Here is a 23888-nt window from a genome sequence, read left to right on the forward strand (position 1 = left end):
AGAGATGTATATATAATATATTCTTTTTTTTACATATGCTGACTAATGTTTATATAAATAACATTTTAGTAAGAAATCATAAAGGGACAAATATTTAATAATCTTTGGTTTATTGATTTTCATTCCATAATTTTTGATAAAAGATGTAGATCTAGGAAATCTAAAACTTTTTTTTGTAAACATGTGTATTCATTTCTCAGTGTGAATTTTGCTAATATAAATGAAATGTTGATATTATTAATAAATTAATGACTTCACGTCCCAAACTCACCACTTATATTAAGATATAAGTACCTTAGTAAGAACCTTAAATGAAAACATTAAGAACTTTTAAATTTCTAAAAGCAATATAAATTTCTAAAATATTTTAAATATATGAATATATTTTTTACATTGTAGAAATCATTAGTGACATGAAAATAATTAAATTTCTGATTTGGGTAGAAATTTAGAGTCATAATTTTTTCAGTAAGAAAAATTTCTTAAATTTCAACTTTTTCATTTATTTAAGAACACACTTTTATTATTAATATTTTAAATGTTTAAAAATAGGTATTTATGTCTAGCCTCTTTAGGGTTAAACATAAGTTCCTAGGTCTAGAGTTGGAAGAGGCCTTAGAGGCCATCTAGTCCAATTCTCAAATTTTACAGAGGAAGAAAACTAAGGACTAGAGAAATCAAGTAACTTGCCCAGTGTCACACAAGTAATGAACATCAGAGACATTATTTGATGCCAGATAATCTGACTTCAGAGTCAGTATTCCTTACACTATTTATAGTGCTTTATTATACATTAAATGATCACTCATATATTTGTAGGTTTGGTTTCCAAAGAGGGATCTCGCTATCTTGAATTAAAGGGGTACTCTTTAGGACTTTACTCCAAAAAACTATAGCTCATAAGTTCCACTATTAAAGCTTACTTTTAATAGTCATGCAGTAAACACAGTTCAAAGCAAAGATATTTACTAAAATTACATTGTAAGAATCGTAGCTACAAGACGTCTTGGAAAAGTTTCATGGGGTGAATGGGCATAAATTTAAAGACTGGTAGAGAGCATATTTATAAAGAATACAACTAGACAAGATAAACTCAGACCTCTGGTACTGTGGGATCTCAATGTTCATTCCCTTTTCCTTTCTTGGTGCAACATATCTTTTTGGGAGGCTTTCTCAGGTGGATTCCCTAGTTCTCATTTTAATCCATAGTCATCTCTTTTTGATGCCAATGGCCACCATCCTTTAAAGCTACTACCTACTCTTTGTATTTCTACTCCTTCCTGGATTTCATATTTCCTAATGGCATTAATACTGCTGGGAGGGAAGAGTAGAGTAGGGGAAAAAGTCATTCTCCCTCTACTCTCTCTCCCAAATCTGTGTAGTCACAAACTGCTCCACTTCTTTCATGATTAACTTGTTAAAGCTTATGGGGCTATGTTCTATTTTCAACCATCCAATGGCAAATTTCTTTCTAATTTAGTCAGGGAAATGTTTTCATATTGTCTAAATAAGTTGGGGAGGTGCGATTGGGAGATAAATTCTTGTTCTTTAATGTGTGAGTACCTCATCTCTTTTGTTATCTTGTACTTTAAATTCTGTGATCATAGCTAGTGAACAGGAGGGAAACCAAATAAATATCTCTCTTATCTTCCCACTTCACAGGAAAGATTTCATTTTTTTAAACTTATTTTAGACTTAATTTTGGTATTTGGAACATGCAAATTGATCTGGCATCAAATTCCTAAAATCATTTATATTGTTATTTGTAGTTGTATTGTTTACTTTTTAATAATAAACAAATTTAGAATATTTCCATTATCTAGCCATTTCTTAGAATTTCTAAGCACCATTATTTTTAACTTTCATTTCCCTTTCTTAACAGACCCTATGGGGTATGGCTAGAGTACCCAGGCAGCAAGCAAAAGCCCATTATCCCCACCATTAGATACACAAGACCCATTGAGGGTACCTGGAAATCCCTATCTATACCTGGTACTAAGCAGGACCACTTTCTCCTCCTGCCCCAGAACTCAACCTGGACCTTCTTGATAATGTTCCCCCACCACCAATGACTTCTCCCCATTCTCCATCATTATTAGAGGTAACCCAGCATCCTTTCTCTACTTTGGTCCTTATGTCCACTTCCCCCTTCCTAAAGGTGGGGGGGCTGGCACCTTGATACAACCTAAGAACTGAGTCTTTCCATCAACCCTTAAGCAGAAGTCTTCTATACATCATTGCCTTCCTCAATAAGAGTAGGTGTAATTTGAGAATAATGACTCTGTCTCTTCAATTCTAGTACAGTGTTTGGCACATAGTAAGTGCTTAATATTTTTAATTGATGCATTAAAACATTTGGTATGTCACTAGAGAGCAATGTAAGTATTAGACTATAATATGGTTTTCCTTAATATAGTTTTGCTCATAGTAGAAAATGCACCTTTTATTCAATATTCATTGAAACTGTTTGGACAATGTTGTGGGGATTTTTTTGGTTTGGTTTGGTTTTTAAGTGATTTTTGCTTTCTATGTCATCTTATAGTTTGGCTTCCAAGGGCTGGCAGTGATAGGTGTGATCAGCATGCTTTAAATCTTGTTCCTTCCTTTTGTTATGTGACCAAAAAAATCCCTAAAAAGCAAAAAAAATACTATTTCTAGACCTTATTAAAGTATGTCATGCTGTCTTGAATAAGATATAATAGTTTTGTTATATTCTTCCTAGATCAGGCCATATTTAGAAAACAGTTCAGTTGTGGGCATCAGATATTAGGAGGTACATAGATAAATTGTAACATATCCTGAAGGTAACATCCTGAATAGCAAGAGAATTTGCAATTTGAAGATATCATAAAGGATGGAAGATGTTTAGTCTGCCCATAGGTGATGATAATTGTCTAAGTAATTTGAAGATTTTATATATGTATATATATATATGTGTGTATATATATATATATATTTACTTTTTCTCATAGAAAAATATCATAAACAATGGGTAGAAGTTTCATAGAATCAAATTTAGGCTCAGGATAAGGGAAATTTTTCTAAAAATTCTATCCCAAATTAGCATTGGCCTGCCTCAGTTCCTTCTCGTTGCAAGCAGTGTTTGTATATCTACTTGTGAATGTTTTAAAGAAGATTCTTGTATTAGTTTGGACTAAATGGCCTCTAAAGACTCGTCTAGCTCATAGAGTCTGTGAATGGTCAGGTAGCATAGTGAAGAGAACCCTAGAGAAAGTCAGAAAGTCTGGAATCTAGTGTCAATTCTATCATTTATTAACTGTAAGATCTTATTTAAGTCATTTAACATTTCCAAGCCTCATATTCTTTAGGATGGTAGTAATCAGCCCAACATAAATACCTCATAGGGTTGCTTTGGGGATCCAGAGAGAGAACTGTAAAAATGACTTGTAAAACATTAAATCTGCCATAATATAACTGAATATAAACTCAGCATATTAGTAATTATATGAGTGTAAATATCATTATTATTGTTATTGTTGGACTTTTAAAAACAAAAGGGGATGGGTTATACATATACTGTGTAGTCATGCTGTTTACAAATAATATAAATTGAATAGGCAAACTACCTAAATTTCACTATTTCTTGTAAATGAATGTGAGTTTTGCTAAATTGTGAGGTTAAAACTTGGTTTTCATCCTTTTTCTAAGGTATAGAGATAGGGACTGCCCCTTTTAATTGTTATTAGGAACACCTTCAGTGAAGAAACTCCATCTACCTAGTTTTAACTGTATCATCTCTTCGAAAGTTGCCTAGAGCTCAAAAGATGTTACATGCTTTGCCCAAGGGTCCCAAAGCTAGTGTGTTTCAGAGATAGAGATTGAATTCAGGTCTTCCTGGTTCCAAGGCTAGGACATTTTTTTTCCTTCTTGTACACCTTGCTGCCTCTCTTCTCTTCCCAAATATTCTCTACCTAAATATTTGTTTTTCCAACAATATGCAATGGTAGTTTTCACCAATCATTTTTTACAAGGTTTTGAGTTTTATATTTTTCTCCCTCTTTCCCTTCTCTTTCCCCTCCCCCTGACAGGAAGCAATCTAATATAGGCTCTGCATTTGCAGTTATTTACAGTTGCTAAATATAGATATAGATCAATTTGAGAAAGAAAAATCAAATCATAATGGAAGAAACATTAGAGAGAAAATGATGACATAATATATAGGATAACTTTTAAAAATTGAAGATTTTAGTCTGTATTTAAACTCCACACAGTTCCTTTTCTGATTATGAATGGTATTTTCCATCACAAGTCTTTTAAAATTGTCTTTGATTATTGTACTGCTGAAATGAACATGTCTTATCACAGATGATCATCACCCAATGTTGTTAGTTTGTATAATAATCTTCTGGTTCTGCTCATTTCAGTCAATATCAGTTCATGTAAATCTTTCCAGGTTTTTCTGAAGTCCCATCCCTCTTATAGAACAATTGTGTTCCATCGCATTAATATATCATAGTTTATGCAGTCATTCCCCAATCAATGGTCATCCCCTCAATTTCTAATTCTTTGCCACCATGAAAAAATTGCTATGTGGGTTTTTTATTATTTTTCATGATTTCTTCAGGATGCAGACCCCAGTTTTATTGCCCTTTGAGCATAATTCCAGATTGCTCTCCAGAAAAGTTGGATCAGTTCACAACTCTACCAGTAATGCATTAGTGTCTCAGTTTTTCCATATCCCCCTCCTACATTGATCATTTTCCTTTTTTAGTCATATTGGCCAATCTGATAGGTGTGAAGTAGTACCTCAGAATTGTTTTAATTTGCATTTCCCTAATCAATTATTTAGAGCAGTTTTTATATGACTATAGATACCTTTAATTTCTTCATCTGAGAATTGCCTTTCCATGGCCTTTGACCATTTATCAATTGGGGAATAAAGTTATTTCTTTAGATATAGAATGTATCCTCTTAATTATTACATACTTTGCATATAAAATAGATTTTATGAAGAGGTGAGGCAAGATTTATTTTTTGAAAGTTCTTAAGTTTATTCTTGAGGGATTCATTAGTGTGTCAACAACAACAAAAATAAATTTAAAAATTCCCCGAACTTTGACTCATTTCTTTATATTTCATGTGCATTAAGGACTGGTCTTAGACATTATTTCAACTACCTCTAATTTGAAATCACAGTTAGTAACCAATATAGTTATTAGGTAAAAAGAGAATAAGTATACACAGATCTCTCTACTAAACTAGTATTGAGAGTGTTCTTGTTTTATTATTATTTTGTTAAGTTGGCTATTACTGTGTACCAACTTTTTTACCAGAAAGGTGTTAATAGTGGATGGAGCAGAGAAGTTGAGTTAGCAGACCGTGTACTGTCACTGACTAGTGATATAGCCATTTGCAGCATATTTAACCAAGCTGAGTCTCAATAGCTGGATGATAAAACCCAACATTCACAGTATTGGTAAGGGCCCTGTTAGACAATGGATACAAAATGGAATAAAATGCTAAATAAATGTTAGTTCTTTTTTCTCCCTGAAAATGGCATTAGAAGCATGGATCATCTCAAATGGTGACTCATCAAAAGACTCATTTTGATTTCGTTTTGGCATGTTGTATTATACACATTAGAATGAAAATATCCTGAATCCTGGAATTTCAATTCAAATATATTGAAAGAACATGATGAAGATTTGAGAGAAACTGAAAGTTTCCAAGCTTTACCTTTCTTTCCCTCCCTTGACTCCATCCATCCTGGAATGAAGCAACAGTCTGAGTAAAATTACCATTTTTTCCAATCAAAACCTTCCTTGTATATGTTTAATATGATTGCACATGTGTAATCTATATCTAATTGCTTATTTTCTCAGGGAGGGTAAGGGAGTGATAGAATTTGAAAGTCAAAACTAAAAAACAAAAAGAAAAGGAAAAAATGTTAAAAATACTTTGAATATGCAATGGGGAGATAAAATATAAACAAATAAAATAGGGATGTCTGAGGAAAAAAATCTTCCTATGACATTTAAAGGGTAATTAAAAGTTAATGATTAAAATAATTTATACATGGTTAGCTGGAAGCAAGGTAAGAGTAACTTATCACAGATATTAGGTAAAATGATCAATTAAGTAGATGTTAACTTCTAGTAAACATAAAAGCAAGAGCTGTAAGTCAACCATAATGAACATAAAGAACCATAAAGACCATAAATAACAAATTAACTTCATCAGCAATAAATATTTTTGTTATATTAAGAAACTGATAATTATACCAATCCTCATAATACTGTATATTGAATATAAATGTAGATTATAGCATTCTAAAATACTGCTTTTCATGTATAGAATAAGAAATATGTTAATTACTTATAAAACTTTTCTTATAGAGGAAAGCAGTAATGATTTTGACATGTAGGTATGGAAAAAAGATTTAGTCTTGACTAATGTTTAAGACTAAATAAAGGGTCTTGTTGAATTATATATACATAAAGGTGTGTGTATGTGTGTATATATAATATTTATATGTACATATATATGACAACTACATATATATAGATATAGATAGATATAGATAGATAGATATTTCTAAATTTAAAGTAATATTTTATTTTACAGCCAAGATGTCAAGAAAGTTAAGCTTACCTACAGAGCTGAAGCCTGATTTAGGTAAGTAAAAAATTAAATTTATAGTATTTAAAATCATCGTAATTGGAAAATATTAAAATAATTGGAGGATATAGAAATATCCTCCAGTTCTCTTAGAAGTAGTTATCTTTTTTATAGGTATTTGTTGATGAAGAGTTGAAGAATAAGCTCAGATTTTCAGAATTACTTGATCAGTCTTTTCTACCCTAAGATTCAAATCTGAGAGTTGAGAATTCATGTTTTTATTATACATGGAAGTACATAGAACTAAAAATCTTGAAAGCTTTTCAAATGCTTTATTGTCTAGCTGTATTTCCCTCATTCTGTACTTTTGCAGTTAATATTTTCTAACCCAAATATAGTTAGTTTTTTGCATTTTCCCTCATTAAATGCTTTCTAATATAGTTTGGCCTAATCTTCAAGTCTCTTGAGAATTTTTAGGTCCTGTCTCCTTCTTTTATATGTAAGCTATCTCTAAATATCTTGTCATTTGGAAATTTTGAACATGCCACCTTTGATTTGTCATTATTATTGATAAAAATGTCGGCCAGGAAGGGATCAAAACAGATTTTCAGAGTACTCTGCCAGAGATGTTTCAACTGGATCACCTTGATCAATTAATGACAACATTTTGCATCTGCCATTTTTTCAGTTCTAAATCTATGTAACCGCATGAACATGAAATCAGTTTATCATGTGATAAATAGAAGTTATTAGACTTAGATTGTTTTGTGTTCTAAAATTGAATATATTTCCTTTCTAAAATTTAAATAAAAGATAAAACAAGCATAAAATAATTATAATACAGAGTATATATATATATATACACACATATATATATCAAGATGGCAATTTTTTTTAAAAAAGTTCAACGAAGGAAAAAATATTTGGTGGCATCAGGGAAAACTTCTAAAGATGACGGGCTGTTTTTTTTATTTGTCTTATCTCTGAACACATTATACAAAAAGTTCACATCTAATGTTGGCTGGTTTATAATTTGATTTAGTATAATATTTATTAAAATTTATTAAATCCCTATTATCACAAATACCATGCTAAGTGTTAGACAAAGAAGAGAATTGGTTTCTGCCTTTAGTCTTTTAGAGTCTACTAGAATGAAACAATAGACACTCAGAAATTTTAATGGAGATTAATTTTCTGATATTAATTGGACTAGATGAATATTGAGCTCTATTCCAACTCTAAAATTATATGTAGTATGCATAGGGATGAACAAAAATGTTTTCAAAGTAAATTCAAGTAACTTGGAGGGAGGGAGGGAGGGAGGGAGGGAGGGAGAGAGAGAGAGAGAGAGAGAGAGAGAGAGAGAGAGAGTATTAATACTTGGAGGATCAGAAAAATCTGCTTATTGGTGACAATAAGAAACAGAACTGAGGAAAGAAAGTATTCAAGCCATGGAAGACAGCTGGTACAAATGTAAAATACAGGGAATAAATACATATAGATATATAGATATATATATATATATATGTATATATATATATATATATATATATATATATATATATATAATAAGAAATGGAAATGTAACTGAGATAGAAATGTAACATACAGGGAATAACAAATAGTCCAGTTTGACTTAGATTGGAAAAAGATTGTGAAGAGTTTTAAGTGCCAAAGAGATTAATGTTTTATGCCAGAAGGAAAAGGGTTTTGAGTCTTCTTGAGCAGGGGACCAATATGGTCAGGCATGATGTGTACACATATCAATCTGGGTATTATGTGAAAGATGCATTAAAGAGCATGAGATAGTAGAGACAAGAAGATCAACAACCAGAAGGCTATCTTCATAATTCAGGTGAATAATGAAGTTGGAAACAGAAGATTTTGTGAATATAGACTAAGACTTAACTTAATTGGGGGTAGGATTAGAAAACAAAGCATTTTAACTCTTAAGATTGAGACTATGAGGTAATTGGAAAGATGGTACACCCTTAACTGGGAGGTGATTGAGAATCTGATTATATATTTGATAGGGAATCCAAGCAAAGATATTTGGGCACTAAATAGGGTAGAAATTTAATCAATTGTATAAATAATCAAAATAATTGAAAAACCTTAAATCAGTTAGGTAGACAAGTTTCAGTTGTAAGGAAATTAATCTTAAGGAATGAATTCATACAAAAATTATCTGCCATTTTCTTGTTTGACCAATTTCTATTGACCAAATTTATGATTGTTTCAGATATAAAAGACAATTCCTTCAGTCGGTCACGGAGTTCAAGCGTAACCAGTATTGACAAAGAATCTCGAGAAGCAATTTCAGCTCTTCATTTCTGTGAAACGTATACACGAAAGACAGATTCTTCACCTTCCCCGTGTTTATGGGTTGGGACTACTTTAGGGACAGTGCTTGCCATTGCACTGAACATTCCTCCCAGTGGAGAACAAAGACTCCTTCAGCCAGTAATTGTATCTCCAAGCGGTAAGTATTTCTGATTGTATGTAAAACTCATGCAGGTTTCCAGTGCTGTGGCTTAACGGGAGGTTTTACCATTATTATTAATATTATCATCATCAACTGATTCCAAGAATTGACATTTATTAAGGGTATTTCTTTTTATACTTGTCACAGGACTTAAGAATAGAGCTTACAAACTTTTTTAATGAATGTTGACTAAAATTATCATTGTGTAGAAATGACAATACATGTCTTAGAATATTGTAGTAATAAATTCTGCTTTTCAAAGTAACAGTACAAATAATGGGCAAAACATAAGCTTCATTGTTGACTAGTCTAAGCTTTTTATACATGTGAAGTCTTAAAAGAATTTTTTTCCTGTTAGGGTGTAAGAAAAATATAAATAAAAAAATATAACTCACAATATTTGTTATCCCAAAAATGTAACATACAAAAATCATGTATAAGTCATATATTGAAAATGAGTCTAGACTATCTAAACATGGACCCTAATAGAATGGAGACAATTGTATTCACAAGGATAGAAGTATTTCTTTTAACTTAATTATCTTGAATCACGTAAATATTGATTGTTAGTATAATTCACTTCAATCATAAATGTTGACCCTTCAAAATTTCCTTTGGAGTGATGTTAAAATAATACATTAAGCTTTGAGCTTGAATTGTTAGCATTTTAGTGTATTAGTTATGAATTAGCCTGTTAAGTAATTCAGTTTTATTTAACACATTTCAATTTTATTTACTTAAATGCATTTTTCAATTTGAAGAATTGATTGTTTACTCTTTAATAGCATAGTGCTAGATTCTCTGAAGAATATTAAAGAGATCAAAGACTTGATACTGTTACCTAGAAGCTAAAAGCTTTTTTTTGTCAATCAACAAGAATTTAACTATTTTTTTATATGTCAGATGCTAAATTAGGCACTAAGTATAAATAAAACATTTTTTATTCTCCCCATCCTAATGGGGGGAGACAGCAGTTAAATATATAAATAAATACATATTATATCATATACATATTATATAGAGAATTAACATAAAATAAATAAATGCAAATATGTGATTATTATTTAGCCATTTTTTCAGCTGTGTCCTCTTTGTGATCCCAATTGGGATTTTCTTGGCAGAAATATTGGAGTGGTTCGCCATTTCCCTCTCCAGCTCATTTTACTGAAAAAAACAAACTAAAAAACACTGAGACAAACAGGGTTAAATGTCTGGTCCAGGGTGACATATCTAGTGTGAAATCAAATTTGAACTCGGATCTTCAGGATTCCAAACTGGGCACTCTGTGCCACCTAGTGGCAAATATATACAAATAGAATAAACTAACTGTGGAAGACAGTGTAGAAAGACTATGCAGAAAGTGGTGCTTTGAACTGTGTTTTAAAGGAAAAAAAGAATTATATGATAAGGTGTTAAGGGCATATTACATTCTATTCATGGGAGGATGATCATTGTATAGGTAAAGAAATAAGAAATGGAATGTCATTTTTAAAAAAACAGAAGTCTAGTTTAACTGAATTGAAAGGTATGAGAGATACTGAAATGTACAGAAAGGCTCGAAATAAAGGTTAGCTCCAAGTTGCATAAGGTTTTAAAGGTAAAAAAGATTTTATATTTATTTTAGAAACAAAAATCCAATGGAATTGACATGTGATCAGATTTTATGATTAAGGAAAATGGCTTTATCGTACATGTATAGGGTGAATAGCAATATGAGAAACTTGAAGTAGGAAAACAAATTAGAATAATCTATGAAGTGGTTCTGAACTAAGATGGTAGTATGAATAGAGAGAAGTGGGAAGTACTTTTATTTTTTGTATTTAAACATATGTAAAAATTATGTCATATTGTTATATTTTTAAAACATTTATAGACAAGATTTGTGCTTTGAAAACCCTATAATGAGATCTCTGAGGATCAGTATAATCCACCATGTTGTAACTGACAGTGTTGTATTAAGACTGGTGGTAGTATTAGACAAGATGACTTGAGGGAGTTTTGAAGTGCATACTGTTGCCTACATGATTAGAAAGAAAATTAACTTTAGAATACACTAAGAATTAAAGATTAATTCAGTATATATGATTGCAAACTTAATACATTCCACTTAATTAACCAAGCTGTTCAAATTATTTCATTTAACTGATTAAAACCCCTATGAGATTAGAAGACAATAAATATTGCAAGAAAAAGAAAACAGGTATCTTTTTGAACGGTAGGACTGAAATAATAAGTTAATTCCCTGTATAGTTGTGGGCAAATTTAAGGACAAAATTATTGTATCATGTTTTTCTGAATAAAAAGAGATAAAATACATTTCACAGTTTCTTAGAAAAAATAAATGGCAGTCATACAAAAGAGAGAAGCCTCATTATTAAACTGGCTGAAGGATTGTCACATATGTATATCTTTTATTTTTCTTCAGATAACCAAAAAATAGAAATGACTTATTTAGATGTTCAATGATAACAGATTATAGGAAATAACTCTAGTCATCCTCTGCTTCCTCTAATATTAAGTACAGTAATCTGAAAGAAAAATGTAATATTGATGAAGAAATAGTTATTGTATACTTACTTCATCCAGTATATCAATTTAATGTCATAGAAATCAATAGTAACCTAGTTGAATTTACAGAATAAATAATTTCTAATTATATTGTGAGATTTGTTATTAATATTTCTCTCCTTAAGGATTTGCCTTGAGAAAATTATCTTTCCTATTTAACCACTTTAGTATCTGAAATTTGATTCATAATTGATAGGTAATAAATTAGGGGAAATTATTTTAGAATGGAAAGTTTATTAATGTTGTAATTTATTTAAGTTTATTTGATAAATTTCTTTGTCTTAGGTACCATCTTAAGATTAAAAGGGGGAATCCTAAGAATGGCATTTCTAGATACAACTGGATGTTTAGTACCACCAGCACATGAACCCTGGAGAGAATATAATGTGCCTGAAGAAAAAGATGAAAAGGATAAGTTGAAAAAACGGCGACCTGTCTCTGTATCTCCCTCTTCCTCTCAGGAAATCAATGAAAACCAATATGCAGTGATTTGTTCTGAAAAGCAAGCAAAGGTGATCTTACTGCCAACCCAGAACTGTGCTTATAAGCAAAACATAACAGAGGCCTCATTTGTTCTTCGTGGTGATATAGTGGTACTGAGCAGTAGTGTTTGTCTGGCATGTTTCTGTGCCAATGGACACATTATGACTTTTAGGTAAGAGAAATTTAGGGTTATTTTTCAGGATTTGTTTTTGGGGATTTATTATTTTATATATTTAAATAAGGAAATGTCCTTATCTTTCTTTTTATCAAATAAATATATAAACCTCAGATATTTATACATAGCTTGATTTAATCTCTTTATATAGTTTTGGATATTAGATAGCATTTTCTTTTTTCCATTCCTTGGGAGAATGTCTGTGGACTGATCTAAGTAATAATAATTCACATATAAATAAATTCACATATAAATAAATCTAGGATTTATAAAGCACTTTTTTGATATTTTTGGCAAGGCAGTGGGATTAAATGACTTGCCCTAGGTCACACAGCTAGGTAATCATTAAGGGTCTGAGTCTAGATTTGAACCCAGATCCTCTTGACTCCAAGGCTGGTGCTCCATTCACTGTGCCACATAACTAACTGCCCCAAAGCACTTTTTCCTCCAAATCAGCTTCATAATGCACATAGCACATTAATTTCAAATCTATATTTAAAGAAATTGGGCTACCCATAAGTTCAGTGAATTTTCTAAGGTATGCTTTGCAACCTTTCTATATCTAAATGTTCCGGAGAATAAAAGTAAAATAAATAAAATTAAAATTAAAAATAGAAATATGTGCTATGATAATGACCATTGTTGTTTTTAACTATTGACAGTAATGATTCAAATTCTGTTATGTTTCTGCAGCCCTATTAAGTAGCTATATTATTTCTGTAGCATTGGAGATATGATTTTAAAACAATATTTATATCTGAGAAATGCCTGAGACACACAAGGGTTAAGTGACTCAAGATATGGCCTCAAGATGTGAGATTTGACTGACTGGAAGGTCAGCACTGTATTTACTAAACCATAGTGACTATAACTGTAATTTTTTTTTTTGGTGACACAGTTAGTGTTAATTGACTTGCCCACGGTTGCACATCTAGTATAATATTGATACCATTTTGTTTTTATGTGATTGCTGGTCTCTAAATAATTACATTCACTTTTTTAGACTTTGACAAGTAAGTAGTATGCCTAATAAAATGTTTGAGATAATTAAAAGCTAAATAAGTTATAAAACATACTCATCTTTTATTTATTAAAAAATTCACATATTCCATTCCCCCTTACCAGAAATTTGCATTGTATATGTAATTCCATGTTCAAAAAGTCTGGTACATTGAAGGGACTGAAATTATTATTCAATGAATGAATGTATCATATGAAGTGGGTAAAGTGCAAGGCTAATTTTGCTCATTTTACTGATAATAAAGTTGAGGGGTCAGAGAATTTTAGGAACTTGTTCTGTGACCATGGACAAATATGTCAAATATGTTTTAATAACCCTTCTTGGGACTCAGGAGAGAGAGAGAGAGAGAGAGAGAGAGAGAGTTGTGTGTAAAACACACGGTTTTGCCACTGCATTTTGATGAGGCTATACCTATGAAGTAGAAGATCTCAATGGATAAGGGAAGAATTCTTCCTTGATCTTCAAATTATTCCACAAGAATATATATATATATATATATATATATATATATATATATATATATATATATATATATAAAGAAATTGAATTAAAATTCACCCAATCTAAAATTAATCAGTCTTTAAGCCTTTAAGTGCCTGCTGGGTCAAATACTTTGCATAGACCCGAGGATACAAAAAAAATGCAAAAGGCAATCTCTGCCCTTGAGATTACAGTATTCTGAGGGAGACAACATGCAAACACCAATGTGCAGACAGGCTAATATAGGATAAATAGGAAGTAAACTACAGAGGGAAGGCACTAGATTCCTGTAGAAACCTTTAGAAGGTGGGATTTTAACTAGGACTTGAAGGAGGCCAGGGAAACTGGAAAATAGTGGTGGAGAGAGAGTATTCTGGGTTTGGGGAGAGCCAATAAAAAGATGCAGAACTAAGAGAGGGGATGACTTTTTCAAGGAATAGTCAGCAGACTCTTGTCATTGAATCAAAGAAGACTTAATGGAGTATAAGGTATAAGAAGATAGGAAAACCAGGGAACTAGTTTATGAAAGGTTTTTAATTCCAGAAGATTTCCTATTTGGTCCTAGAGTAGTGATAGAGAGCCATTGAAGTTTCTTGAGTTGGGATGTGTGTGTGTGTGTGTGTGTGTGTGTGTGTGTGTGTGTGTGTAAAACACTGGAAAGTGTTTCAATTTTTAAAAAATATTAACAATGTGGTTTAATAAATGTTATGATTATATATTACACCAGAAAATATATTTTAAAGAACAGAGTTTTCTTAAATTTATATGAGTAGTTACTAGCTTCAATCCATTTCAGAAGACATTTATAGCAAGCATTCTGCTAGAAGCTGAGGGATACAAATACAGAAACAAGGAACAGTTCTTGCCCTGGACTTCTATTTTTGGGAATGAGGGTAAAAGTTAGGTGACTGTGCCTTCAAATTATACATCAGGCTCATTTATTGTCTAACATCCATATACAGAAGTTATACAATAATATAGTTTTAACAACTATACTAATGATGCTATCACTTATTACTGTAGTAATTGTAACTTTCTATTAAACAAATAAAACTCCATTCCTCTTTCCAGAATAGAATCTTGAAAAATGCATTTGTTTATTACCTAGAAGAATTTTACTTCAGGTTCCAGTTACATATTTCATTAATAATTCCACAAATGATCATTGAGAAGCTAATGTAGTCTAGAGACAAAATTTTCTTGGTGATATCTAAATAAATGCCTATTAATTAATCTTTGATTCCCTCAATATAAACTTTTTAAAGAATTTTGGTTTTTTAATTGCTATTAGTCAGGTTTTATATTTTAAAGTTCAAGTTTACTAATGTTCTAGTTAATAGTGATTTAAAAAGATATTACAAACTAGTTAAAAACTAATCTTTTTCAAGATTAAATTCTACCTTTATTTATTATTAATAATCTTTTCATTCTTTTCTTAAGTTTGCCAAGTTTAAGGCCTCTGTTGGATGTGTATTACTTGCCACTTACCAACATGAGAATAGCAAGAACATTCTGTTTCACCAACAATGGACAAGCTTTGTACCTTGTCTCACCTACAGAAATTCAGAGACTCACCTACAGTCAAGAAACTTGTGAAAATCTCCAGGTAAATAGCAAGAATATTATTATGTTCTTCAAAGGTGATTTCTCCTCTGGGAATCCATATATTTTTAGTTTTTGACATCATGGTGATGATTTGTCTGATCACCTTGCATGATCAAGTTGAACACCTTTTCTAATAAGACATTTATGCAGTGCATTGTGTTATGGGCATTGTACAACAATTCTACAGTGAAATGAGTGCAGGAATCAGGATCTGAATTCATATTCTACCCCTGTCACTTAATACCGTTTTGATGCTGGACAAGTCACTTAACCTCATTGGACACCATTTTCCTCATCTCTAAAATGAAAAGGTGGCACTATGTTCTTGTCTTGTTCTACATGGTTTATCTATAAATCTATGAATATATAAACTATTATTTCCCATATCTATTTTTCCTTTCAGTTAAAGAATTAGGAAGTGTTCTACAGCCAACACCAATATAGCATTTAACACTGGAAAAAGAATTTTAGGTATTATTTTAAAAAGTGATTGTGTAACTTGTGTTTTAGATCTTTGTAGATGGATTCTTGAGCTTTATATACATATACATAGAATAAATGGAAAGGTATATTCTCTAAATATTTTGGCTTATTTATATGAGAATATCTAAGGTGATATGACACCCACACTCTTACCAAGTGATTATTGTATATCTATCACTGTTAGACATACTACAGTTTATAACCATTTTGAGAATAGATGTGTTCCTGAAAAATGCATAAGTCTTTAAAAGAAAAAAAAGTTGGTAAATTGAATACTGCTTTGAATTAAGAAAAACAATACTTTATATTTTTTCTTTCTAAAAGGATTTTCATTGAAAGGAGAGCATTGCTATCCTGTCTAATATGTAAGCATAAAGGAATTCTAAAACAATGTTAATCTCTCATAATTGATAATTTGTTATAATTCAGTTTTGGTCCAAAAATTTTATCAAATTTTTTACATTACCAAGAAGATCTCAAAAAGTATCTTCAGAAGCATTAGTATTGCTCAGATAAAGGAGAGAAAGCTCAATATGTGAATATGGATAAACTCATTTTTTTTGGTAAAAAATAATATCAACTATTCTCCCATCTCCTAAAATACACACACACACACACACACACACACACACACACACACACACACACACACACACAAAGACAAAATACAAACATCACCAACTTTTAGTTAAGCTATATTAACAATTGGTCAATAGACCAAACTGACACTACCTCTATCCTCTATAAACCTTTATTACCTCACACCTGGACTATTGCTATAGCCTACTGGATTTGTCTTACTTGGATAAGTTTCTCCCTAAGTCCAGTCCATCCTCCTCACATCTATAAAATGCATCTTCCTTAAGCACTGGCCTGCTCATGTCACACACAAACACCCACACTCATGTTGAATCAGTTCCAGTGACTCCCTATTATGCCTTTAGCCTCTGTTTGGCTTTTCAAGTTTCTCATATCCAGGGCCCTTTCTATGTCTCTAGTCTTTTTATGTGTTTCTCTCTTCTGTATACTGTGAAATCTAATACCACTGGTCTCTTTGTTTTTGCTCCTTGAACATGGCGCTCCAGACTTCTGATGTCCAGCATTTTCACTGGCTATTCCTCATTCCTGAAACAACTATCTCCTTGTGTATCTCTGCCTCATAGCTTCCTTCAAGTCTCACCTCAAGTCCTACCTTTTAGGGGTTTTTTTGTTTTTTTGTTTTTTTGTTTTGTTGCAAGACAAATGGGGTTAAGTGGCTTGCCCAAGGCCACACAGCTAGGTAATTATTAAGTGTCTGAAACCAGATTTGAACCCAGGTACTCCTGACTCCAAGGCCGGTGCTTTATCCACTACACCTAGCCGCCCCAAGTCCCACCTTTTAGAATCCTCTCTCAGTTCTTCTTAATCTGAGTGCTTCATCTCTGAGATTATTCCAAGTTTATCCTATCTAAAACTGGTTTGTACATAGTTGTTCACTTTTTTTTCCTTTAGACTGTACTTTTTGAGAGCAGAAATTATTTTTCACCTTTCTTTGTAACCCCATGATTTAGCACAGTGCCTGGTCCTGGGGCTTCATAAGTGCATGTGAATCAGTTGACTAATTTATGTTTTTAACCTACTTAGGAAGACTACACAGGTCCCTGTTAATTTTTCCTTATAAATGAATTTTCTTTTTAATCTTATTTTAAGTCAGTATATACTCCCCCTCCCCCTTATTTCTTTTTTCTTTACTTTTTTTTATTTAAGGCAATGGGTTTAAGAGTGACTTACCCAAGGTCACACAGCTAGGCAATTATTAAATGTCTGGGGCTGGATCCAAACCCAAGTCCTCCTGACTCCAGGGTTGGTGCTCTCTCCAATGAGCCACCTAGCTGCCCCTAGTATATACTTTTAAAGAATTAAAACTTGTTATTTTTTATTCTTTCAGACATTAGTTTATAATCTAATGAGTATATAATTTTTTGTGTATGTATATATACTTTTAGAAAAGGAAGAGGAGAGAAGAGGGTCATATACTTCTCAAAACACATTGTATGGAATACTTCATGAGTTGGTAATTTTTTACTATGTAAGTTTCTTATTTCACTCAGATAAGAGGGACAAAATATAGGGCTATAAAGTCTATAATCATTGGAAATTCTATTGAAAAAGTAAGCTATTTCTAATTATCATTGTGTCATTAAATGTTGTAAAGTATTTTTACTATAATAGATTCACAATTTAGGAAAGCTTAGAAGACCACATTCTATCAAGAAATGTACTTTAATATAATTAAATTTCATTAGCTATTCCAGTAGCAGTGAAGGTTGGATTTAAATTTTGTTAAAATTGTAACACTTCCAACAATTCATTTCAGCTAAACAAAATATGAAAAAATGTGCATTAGGAGGCTCTGATCTGTAGTTTCAAAGACAAAGAAAAACAGGAGCTGACATTTCTCCTGGAGGATGTAATGTGTGATATATAAATAAATTGGACAGCTAAATAGTGCAGTGAGCAGAGTGCCTGCCCTGAAGTCAGGACGACCTGAGTTATGATATGAAATCAGACTTACTAGCTATGTGACCTTGGGCAAGTCACTTAATGCTGATTGCCTCATATTCATGTCCTTCTATAGTGATCCTGATTTATAGTTGGCCACTGGACCAAGATGGCTCTGGAGAAGAAAGTGAAATTGTTGACTTAGCACAGCATTATCCTCTCTCAAATCCAATTCATGTGCTTGCCATGGCATCACCTCCCTGATGTCATGGTCTTCTTCGAGAACAAAGGACAAACATTATTCACATCATGTAAATAAATATAGGAAAGTTAAAGGGAGGTAAGATCATTATCATCTAGGAATTTAGAGAACATCTCACAGAAGACTTAGTACTTGAAGTGAACTTGGAAGAGAGTTATAAGGGTTCTGAGAGACAGAAAGAGAAAATAAAAAATAGATTATTCTAGATGTGAAATATGTAAGAATGCAGAGAGACTAGGGTTGTGATTCCAAGTGTGAAGAATAATCATTAGTACAGTTTTGCTTAAGTCTGTGGATTGCATAAAAGGAAAGTAGTGTGAAATAAAACTAGAAAGCTAGGTTGTAGGTGGTCTTAAATACTAATGAAGAATTTATAGTTTATATTAGTTAATAAGGCATTAGCTTACTAAATTAACTATGGAAGCTATTATACTAGTCTAGGAGAGAAGATATTAAGGCCAGAATAGGAGGGCAATTGGATGAGTACTGAGAAGAGGCCAGAGATGTGGTACAATTAGTATCAGCAAAATCTGACAATAAGGAGTGCTTGAGGGGCAAGAATCAGGAATCATTTATTAAGTGCGCCTTGAACTCCATGAATGGAGCTGTATAAAAATAAAACTGTCCCTTTCCCCAAAGAGTTATATTCTGTTGTGGGAGACAATGTATACACATATAATTTGTACAAAATACTCATAAAAATATATTTAATAATTTGAATTCATAGACAACTAGATCAGGAAGTATCTCATGTAGGAGGTGGTATGTGAACAGAGTTCTAAAAAGGATTAAGAATGTAAAGGGTGGACATAAAGAACGTGTCCCAGGCATGTACAACAGGGACACCCTGGAGACAGCTAGGTGGTACAATGGATTGAGCACTGGCCCTGGAGTCAGGAGGACCTGAATTCAAATGTGGCCTCAGACACTTAATTGCCTAACAGTTTGACCTTGGGCAAGTTGCTTCACCCCATTGCCTTAAATGAATGAATAAACAAACAAATAAATAAAAATTAAAAGAACAGGGACAGGGACAGCCTCTGTACAGACACAGACACAGGAAATGGAATGTCTTCTATAAAGAAATGCAACGCCAATTTGGATAGACTCATTATTGTATAAAGGGGAGTAAATGTGTAATAAGCCTGAAAAAGTACATTAGAACAAGGTTATGAAGGACTTTAAATGCCCAGTAGGGCTGTTTGCATTTGATCTTGAGCCTAATAGGGAGATACTGGAGTTTACTAATCAGGGGAATAATATGATCTGATATGTGTTTTAGGAATATCATTTTTGCAGTTGTGGAGGTTGAACTGAAAAAAGGAGAGACTTAATGAAGACCAATTACCATATTTCCCCATGTATAAGACACCTCCTTATCCAGAAAATTTGAAGTCTAAAAACTGGTAATGTCTTCAGTGGTTGTAGATTTTTTGCTTGCATTTCCCACTTTTTAGCACTTGTCTTTGCGCTCATCATTCACATTTATTACTGGTTAATTAGGTTACATTTTACCACATTTTGCCTAGAAATGGCTCAGAAAAGATTTTCATACAATGCTGAATTCAAGTTAAAAGTGGTCCAGTTTGCAAAAGTGAATGGAAATTGTGTTGCTGATTGTAAATTTGGTCCTCCTCCAACCTAGAAAACAATCCAAGATTGGCTATGGGTAGAAGAAACCCTACTGAAAATGCCATGACAGAAGAAGACCACAAGAGGAAAGACAGCCAAATGGTGGCCTGAGTTAGAGAGGGAATTGAAGAGATGGATTAAAGAACAAAGGGCAATCAGAATTCCTGTGTCTACAAAGATGGTTCAGCATGAGGCAAGAAGACTTGTTGATGAAAAAGTTACTGATTTCAAAGGAGGACACAATTGGTGAAACAGAATGGACTAAGCATGCATCTGTGCACCAGACTTGCAGAAAAGATGCCTGAAAGCTATGAGTGGAATATCCTTGAATTTCATGATGAATAAAACTTGAGTTCAATAACTTTAGGCAATACATTTTTTTTCAAATTTTTGGCCCTAAAATTAAAGTGAATATTATACATGGTGAAATGCAACAATTTTCTCTTGTAGTAGTCCAGCCAAAAAAATTATGAGTTTGAATGAGTAAAGAGAAGGTTCAGATACAAAAAAATATTATGGAAGTAAAAATCAATGAACTCTAAAACTAATTGGATTTGTGAGAACTAAGAGTAAGAAATCATACACAACTCTGAGATTTCATACTTTGATAACTGCAAGAATGGTGGTCCTCTTGACAAACCTAAAGAAGTATGTAAGAGGGGTCAATTTGGGGGGAAATGATGGGTTCCAGAAGACATAGACAATTCATGATGTTGGACCAGGACTGAAGTGATTGACAAAGGCTAGATATACTGATCTGGAAATTATCTGCATAGAGATGATAATTCTAACTCAAAAGTTAAGGGAGATTAGATCTAGAAAAGAGTCTTGGGTACAAGAATGTTTTGGAGTGGTGATGGGATATGGATGATGATTTAGCAAAGGAGTTTAAGAGTGGGCAGTTCGATAGGAAGAACCACAAAGAAAAAATAATGACATAAAAAATAAAGAGAAGATAAAACCTAAGAGGAGAGAGCATTTGAAATGGGTTGCTACAAAAAAATGTGGATTGACGCTAAAGTCATGGACCTGGATGACTGGAAAAGGAGGTCATTTCACAAAATTGAAGAAGTTTGGAAGAGCAAGATGATGAGTTCTGTTCTGAGAACAAAACATTAGAATTTTGAGTTTGAATCCCATAATGGGACATTATGGATTAGAGTTTATGAACAAGGTACATTGAAGAATGATTTCCATAGGACTCCTATAATCCAAGTATCTGATGAGATCATCAAGGGAGAGGATCTCTAAGAAGATGAAGAACAAGACAAAAGTTGGAAGGACACCCACATTTAGAGAATAGGAAATGGATGGTGAGCCAACAAAGGAATCTGATAAAGAAATGTTTGGATAACAAGAAAATAACCTAGAATCTGGAACCAGGATGTCATTGAAAACAAGTGAAAGAGCATATCTATGAGAAGATAGTGGTTAATAGTGTCATAAACTGCAGATGAATTAAGAATGATGAGGACAGAAGCAGGGTGAATGAATTTAAGACTTCAAGAATTCTTGGTAACCTTGTAGAGAAAGTTTTTATAAGAGTAGATAGTTCAGAAACCTAATTGTAATGTGTTACAAAGCAAGTGAGCAGTAAGGAATGTGACCCCTAGGAAGTTGAGAATGACAGAGAGATGAGATATAAGACAATAGTTGGACAGAATGGTACCATCAATGGAAGGTTTACATTGTTTTCTTAAAAAGGAGAAAACCTAGGCATATTTACAGATAGTAGGGGGAAATATTGAATATGAGAAGCATTGATCCCTGAGGCAAACTTTCAGAGGAGATAGAATCAAGGATACATGTGAAGAAATTAGCTTGAACAAGATAGAAGTTTACCTCTTCCTTAGCAAAACAGAGTTGAGGATGAATGAGAATGTACAATGATGTTGACATGTGATATAGATACGGGTAGCTAAAAAAAGAGGTAAAATACTCTCCTAAAAAAGAGGTGTGAAGCAGGTATGGGGACTTGAGGAGGAGAGTTTAAAAGACTTGTTGTAATAGAGAAGAATGTCAAAAGACCATATGATAGCTGAGATTGTCTCAAAGGATATGTAGGAAACCCATTTGGCACAGAAGCATGACTTTCTCCAGTGATGTTTATCAATACAGATATAGATAGGAATTGAAAAGGCAAATGATAAGAGTGATTACAAATTGAAGATTGGCACTTCATGAATTGTGGTAAATCAGGAGATCAAGAGATTGAAGGGTAGAAGACAGTATATAAATGAAATGATCAATAATAAAAGTTCATTACTCTTAAAAAGAGAAAATGAGGTAAAATCAAGGATGGTTTGTGTTCCAGCTAGCATAGCCTACTTGTAGTTATATGTACAGTTTCCCTTCTTACATACCATGCCTTTGCATGGGCTAGCCCTCATTCCTGGTATAAGGGTGGATTTCCATTGATTTTCCCACATCACTTTAAAAAACTCTAGACTGAATAAGTCAATCACAAACAGTATAGAACTGAAGGAGGCTATATACCTCTCTCTCTTTCTTTTTTAAGGTTTTTGCAAGGCAAATGGGGTTAAGTGGCTTGCCCAAGGCCACACAGCTAGGTAATTATTAAGTGTCTGAGACCAGATTTGAACTCCAGGGCCGGAGCTTTATCCACTGTGCCACCTAGCTGGCCCTATATATCTCTTTCAATCAGCCTAGAAACTTAGCTACAGTCTAATAAAAGAGAGGAGCTATTTCAAAACCAGATGAAAATTCTGAGAATCTATAAGTAGAGAGTAAAGAACAGGGTCACAGAGAACTGATGCAGAGAACTAGCACCTTAGGAAGAATCAGTAAAAGGAGAAAGAAATTATAGGCAGAGAAAGAATCAAGGAGGGCCCTAGGCCTTTAGGCATCTCAGGGCAAAAGACTCAGGCTGATGCCATCAGTTTTTCTTCCTACTCAATGGTGGAGGGGTGTCCCAAATAATGGTCAACTTCTTTTCCTTTTTCCTCCTTCCACATAGATTATCTGATACTTTGTTCTAGCCTGAATTTTTTCCTCAACCATGAAGAACTTCTGCCTAAATGTTAGGTATTTTCCTAACCAGGGGCTTTGGAATGATTGGGATTGAATTCATAACCTTTCACCTAAAATAAACTGCCTAAAAGAGAAGAGGAGGCATCCAATTCTTGGGAGTCAAGGCCTAAAGACTTAAAATGATAGCATATTATAGTGAAAAGGAGTCTCTTGTCACTTAAGTCAGTTCAACTCCTTTTTTATTTTAGGATATGACTCAAATACCCCCCTCCATCTGAGGTCTTTCTTGATCTCCATGCCATACCCTCAAGTTATTGGTACCTTTATCTTCCTGATATTGCTTTTGTTTTCACTTTGAAGATTTTCCATTTATTAAGTGTAGGCCAATAGGCATTTACTTTTTTTTTGTGCACCACTAGGCCCATGAATGAAGCCTCTTGCCCTTTTAAACTTTGAGAATAGACTGAGCTCATTTTGGCTTCAAGAACACTGTTAATTTACTTTGCTGAATAAAATTGTATGGTGATAGATGCTAGAGTGGGCATAGGCAGATGTTAGTCCTTGAGGAGAAACCGAGTTCCCCAGGGAAGAAGTAAAATTGGGGCCCCCCAGGAACACGATCAATTCCTTCCCCTGTCCCTGA

At 32.9% G+C, this 23888-nt stretch overlaps 1 protein-coding gene across 2 annotated transcripts in view; it reads left to right on the forward strand.

Annotated features, from left to right (window-relative positions):
* The window catches only part of STXBP5 (syntaxin binding protein 5), a 195148-nt gene that overhangs the window by 159662 nt on the left and 11598 nt on the right, over positions 1-23888 (forward strand). For both annotated transcript variants that reach the window (XM_074187788.1, XM_074187789.1), the window contains 4 exons: positions 6586-6636; positions 8822-9061; positions 11918-12287; positions 15232-15397. In XM_074187788.1, coding sequence (XP_074043889.1) covers positions 6586-6636; positions 8822-9061; positions 11918-12287; positions 15232-15397 — 827 coding nt within the window. The remainder of the gene's footprint in view (positions 1-6585; positions 6637-8821; positions 9062-11917; positions 12288-15231; positions 15398-23888) is intronic.

This window comes from Macrotis lagotis, chromosome 5 (genome assembly GCF_037893015.1).
Source record: "Macrotis lagotis isolate mMagLag1 chromosome 5, bilby.v1.9.chrom.fasta, whole genome shotgun sequence".
Lineage (NCBI taxonomy): Eukaryota > Metazoa > Chordata > Mammalia > Peramelemorphia > Peramelidae > Macrotis > Macrotis lagotis.